This window comes from Citrus clementina, unplaced genomic scaffold, assembly GCF_000493195.1.
Source record: "Citrus clementina cultivar Clemenules unplaced genomic scaffold, Citrus_clementina_v1.0 scaffold_3, whole genome shotgun sequence".
In the NCBI taxonomy this organism is placed as follows: Eukaryota; Viridiplantae; Streptophyta; class Magnoliopsida; order Sapindales; family Rutaceae; genus Citrus; species Citrus x clementina.
Window position 1 is genome coordinate 22,297,791 of NW_006262339.1, and position 5,014 is coordinate 22,302,804.

General features: G+C 34.6%; 1 protein-coding gene across 3 annotated transcripts; it reads left to right on the forward strand.

The window, feature by feature from the left end:
* Positions 1–720: 720 nt before the first annotated feature.
* LOC18049094 (SUN domain-containing protein 4) lies at positions 721–5,014 on the forward strand. 3 transcript variants are annotated; one of them, XM_006441684.2, is made up of 5 exons: positions 721–1,149; positions 1,510–1,697; positions 2,170–3,440; positions 3,529–3,614; positions 4,447–5,014. In XM_006441684.2, exons 2-5 carry the CDS (start codon positions 1,538–1,540, stop codon positions 4,691–4,693), a joined length of 1,764 nt encoding a protein of 587 aa, XP_006441747.1. In that variant the 5' UTR covers positions 721–1,149; positions 1,510–1,537; the 3' UTR covers positions 4,694–5,014. The 3 variants fall into 3 exon arrangements, with proteins under 3 accessions (XP_006441747.1, XP_024045256.1, XP_024045255.1); XM_024189488.1 differs by having other exon boundaries at positions 2,191–3,440; XM_024189487.1 differs by lacking the exon at positions 721–1,149 and adding an exon at positions 1,324–1,365.

A 5,014-nucleotide genomic window follows, 5' to 3' on the forward strand; every position in this document is an offset into this window, starting at 1 on the left:
ACTTTGCAGTGGATTGTAAAAATAAAGAAAATCTCATTAAGTTATTATGGCAAGTATGTTTTTTTTCTTTATTTGATGAAATTTCAATAAAAAAGAAGTCCTTATGTTAGCAAGGACAGGTAATGACTGACCATACAGCATTAAAAATTCAAATAAAACAGAATCTACAATTTATGATTGTTATAGAAATCTTTTGTTAGCAAAATTCAAATAAGTTTTTCTAATGAATTGGTAGCTCTATTTAATTTAATAACTTAACTAAATTAGGATATTAAGAAAATGTACATGTCTAATACCTTACATCTTTAACGCGCACCTCCTTAATGCTATTTTTGAATTTGGATTTCCATCCTTGCCCCAGAATACAAAGCGCCAAAACCACCAAAAACTTTCCTTCTTTTATCATAATTTATCTTTCCTTATTTTCAACTTTATTTATTTATTTATTTTATTTGGTCTCACTACGCTTTCATTTATAAAATACCTGTGTTCATTGTTGTGAGTGCTAGTTGATTTATATAGTAAAATTCCTTGTAGTAACCAAAAAAAATAAAAATAGAATATCATTATTTTTATTTGATTGTTGCGCCTTCATATTTTTCTTCAATACTTAATGTAAATAAATATATACATTTTTTATACACCCCATATGATTTGCCTTGTTATAAGGGGGACAGCATCAAATCACTCTCCTTTCATCAAATTACTCTTTCGTAATTATAGTTTTTTTAATTATAAAAAAAAAAAAAGAAATTCTTCAAAACCAACAAAAAGTTTCACTCTCACAAGTAGTGCTTTCTTCAGGGAATTTATTTCAAACCCCAACGACAAGGCGGGTTAAAACGACGAGAGTTAAAACAAGAAACGGCGAGTTAGAGTCAGAAAATCAACAGAAGCCAAGCGATCTTAGAGGCCGTTACTTGAAAGAAAGAAACAAAGAGAATGAATTTAAAAACACTGAAGAGACCAATAAAGCGACAAGACCAAAACGCGGATGATCGCCTTGAACTACGCCGTTTTCATGCTCCTCTGCGCGTAATTCACCATCAGCATCATCACAATTCTCTCTTTGGTGGATTCGTTTGCTGATCTCGAAAGTTCCAATATATATAATAATAGAAAAAAGACAAGGACTTGTCCAAATTTCAGGTAATTGCATTTTTTTAAAAGAACATTTATTTCATTTTTTGTTGAGCTAGAAATTGATTTGATTGAATCTATTGATTTCCCATATCAGAATTCTCAAATCGTTGACGGGTTTTTTCTGGGTTTTGTTTATTTTTGTCATTTCACCATCCTTTTTGGTGAAACAGTTTTGTTTTTTTCTTAATGGAAAAAAAAAGTTGATTTTGCTTCAATGCTAAGGTGAATTATGCTTAATGAAGAGGACCCTTTGTAGTATATTTATTTATTTTTACTAGTCTTTGGCTGAATCTACAAGTTAAGTACTTTTCTTGTTTGATTGAAGAGTACACATAAATTTACATTTAATTGCTGAATTTGTTACAGGGTCAGCAGTTGATAGGATTGATGTGCAATGCAGAGATCTCGTAGAGCTCTTCAGCAAAGAAGGGCTTTGGAGAAGGCTATTAGTGGAAGAAATCACTTTTTCAAAATTTCTTTGTCTTTGGTCTTTGTTTTGTGGGGGCTTTTCTTCCTTTTGAGCTTGCGGATCAGTCGCAGTGACGGTTATAGAGGTATTATTTTGATCAAGTTCTATCAACTTTTAATTGCATAAATAGCAAAATTTTTTAGTTTGTTACTTCATCTCTAAAAGCTTTAATGTAATGCCTTACCCTCTTTTCTTCTTGTGTATGCATACATTATGATACATAGGATGAGAATTCCTTGATTATTCTTAATTGAAACTTCGCCTGGACTTTGTTATTGCTGCTTGTGAGACATCTAACATTTCTACATGCAACATGCTTCTAATATGTTTGACTAGGACTTAGCATTGGATACTAATACGATAAGGGCTGGGGGACGTATGAATTTTAGGAAAGATGGGGTTGAACCCTGAACCTAATGCTGTCAATAGACATCTAACATTTCTAATACATTTCGCAATGCATCCTACCTGTTTGGATGTTTCAGTTTATTTCAGTTTGAGGCATAACATAGCTTCTTATTACGGGCTGCATTTTCATTTTATGTTGCTTGATTTAGATGGGTCTGTGGTACTTCAAGGTGGATTATCAACGTGGGATGAACCAAAGTTGGAAAACAATAAGCATTCTGGAGGTTTAGATGAACATCACCATCAAGAAACTGGCTCTATCCATCCAAGTTCACATTCAAATTTTGCTGGACAGAGAAGTTCCAGTGGCAAATTGCTTTCTAGTGAAGCAGACACGGCCTATGTGTCTGCTGTTGAGCAACCAGAGGTGGATACCTCAAATTCAGTTTCAAAATCTGAGGACAGGTCTACGAAGACTGACAGAGTTTCTCGTGCTGTTCCAGTTGGTCTTGATGAATTCAAGAGCAGAGAACTCAATTCTAGAAGTAAATCTGCAACTGGTCAGCCCGGGGGGGTAATACACAGGGTAGAGACTGAGGGTACAGAGTACAATTATGCTTCAGCTGCAAAAGGAGCAAAGGTTTTGTCTTATAACAAGGAAGCAAAAGGTGCCACAAATATTTTAAGCAGAGACAAGGACAAATACCTTCGAAACCCATGTTCTGCAGAAGAGAAATATGTTGTGATTGAACTTTCAGAAGAAACCTTGGTAGACTCATTTGAAATAGCAAACTTTGAGCACCACTCTTCTAATTTGAGAGAATTTGAGCTGCATGGCAGTTTAGTTTATCCGACAGATGTGTGGGTCAAACTTGGGAATTTTACTGCCGCAAATGTGAAGCTTGCTCAAAGGTTTCGTCTTGATGAGCCAAAATGGGTGAGATATTTAAAGTTGAATCTTCTGAGCCATTATGGTTCAGAATTTTACTGTACATTGAGTGTTGTTGAAGTTTATGGAGTGGATGCTGTTGAGCGAATGCTGGAGGATTTGATACCTGTTCAAGAAAATGTTTTTGTACCTGAGAAAGGAAGAGGTGACCTGAAACCAACATCTCCTCCACAGGAGTCCTCACAGGGTGATGAATTTTTTCAAAATTTGTACATAGAGTTGGAATCTGACTCCTCGGAGGAAAGCTTTGATGTGAAACGTGCAGTGACAAAAAGCAATGTGCCTGATCCTGTTGGAGAAGTGCGCCATCAAGTTGGCAGGATGCCTGCGGATACTGTTCTTAAAATACTCGTGCAGAAAGTTCGTTCCCTGGACTTAAATTTATCTGTTCTGGAACGATATCTGGAAGAATTGAATTCTAGATATGGCAATATTTTTAATGAGTTTGATGAAGAAATGGGAGAGAAAGATAGAATTTTAGAGAAGATCAGATCAGACATAGCTAATATCCTCAACAGCCAGGAGACTATTGTATGTGAATTTCTTTCCCATTAATGATTATGTTGTCTTTGTTGCTGCCCCTTTGACTCATTTGGTTATGTTTCCTTTCTATTTGCAGGCTAAAGATGTTGGTGATCTTAATTCTTGGAAATCCCTTGTTTCCATGCAGTTGGAAACTCTGCTTAAGGACAACTCTGTTCTCAGGTCCCTCTCATACTTCAATAATATTTCCCTAACTTATGTAATGTTATAGTTCTGCTTTGCACTCCAGTTCCTAGGGTTTAAGACAAGATCCAAATTGGAAGTATAGATTGATAGTTGATGTCAAGTAGGCATATAGTTGAAAAGTACGATGCGATAGCTTACATCATCTATCCACTTCGCCTCCCTGATGTTTTTAGTTTCCTTTACGAGGAGTACCTTTTGTCTTGTGACTGATTGTTTTCAGAAATAATACAGATTTCTGTGGTTGAGATTTTAAATCCAGAAATTTCATGAAAGTATAGATATGGTATTTTAAAACAAGCTATGTTATTAAAACACTACTTAACTATGTGCAGTGCATTGCTAAAAGACATGGGTTATTATGAAATATCTGACTGTATGTTGAGAACCCTGATTTTGTTCCATCCTTTCATTTACCTATTAAAAATTTGAAAGCCATGGAGTAGTGTCAAAATTTTTTATTTTGAACTAGTATCTTTCCTTTATGAGCAAGTTGGATTCTCCAAAGTTTTCCTCCTCACTCTACAGTTTTTGATCGCTTGTTTGACAAGTGAAAGATGGTTGGATGATATATATTTGAAGGGAATCGAATGTGAGAAAAGTAGGAAAAGAATTGAATTTATTAGTGGGATTACAATTGTTTCCATCTATTAGTACTTTGTTTCTTGTTTCCTGATTTTTCTTTTTGTCTATATTGTTATTCAGTTATTGGTTAGATTCTTCATAAATTCTTTTAAGTTTTAGCCACATGGTATTTCTTCAAGCGGTGTCTTTGTAGATGCAAATGCTGATAATTTTCATTACTCTGCAGGCAAAAGGTTGAAAAGGTTCAGGAGAATCAGGTAACCCTGGAGAACAAGGGTATCATAGTGTTTCTTATATGCTTAATTTTTGGGATATTTGCAATTTTGAGGCTATTTGTAGATATATTGTTGAGTGTTTATATGGCATTGAGTGAACGAACAACGCAGAAGCCTGGGAAATTTTGTTCCGTGAATTCATCCTGGCTTTTCTTAATAGTGAGTTGTAGCACTATCATTTTAATATTATCATTATGATTTTGATAGCATACTGTTGAGTTATTAATGCTTCTGGTAATTGAGTTTGATGAAAAAGTTGAAGAGGGTTTGATGATGGAATGAATGCTGACTTGTTAGGTTTATATTAATATCATGTCGCTGTTTGAAGTTCCATAAAAATTAGCGCAAGTTGTCACTTCGGTTCAAGTAGTATTATGTTTGAATCATGTCTTGATGTTTATTTAAGTAGAGTGATGGCAAGGAAATATTGTTATGATGTCGTAAATAGTTGTAGTATTTGTTGTCAGTGTAGTGTGCTCCACAGGCTAGATCTGTCTTCTATTAATAAAAGATAATTAC

Excerpts from the sequence above, each read along its gene's own strand:
- LOC18049094 (XM_006441684.2), top strand. The coding sequence starts at position 1,538 with ATGCAGAGATCTCGTAGAGCTCTTCAGCAAAGAAGGGCTTTGGAGAAG. Across the intron at positions 3,441-3,528 it reads TCAACAGCCAGGAGACTATT|GCTAAAGATGTTGGTGATCT; the intron begins GTATGTGAATTT and ends TTCTATTTGCAG. Across the intron at positions 3,615-4,446 it reads AAGGACAACTCTGTTCTCAG|GCAAAAGGTTGAAAAGGTTC; the intron begins GTCCCTCTCATA and ends ATTACTCTGCAG.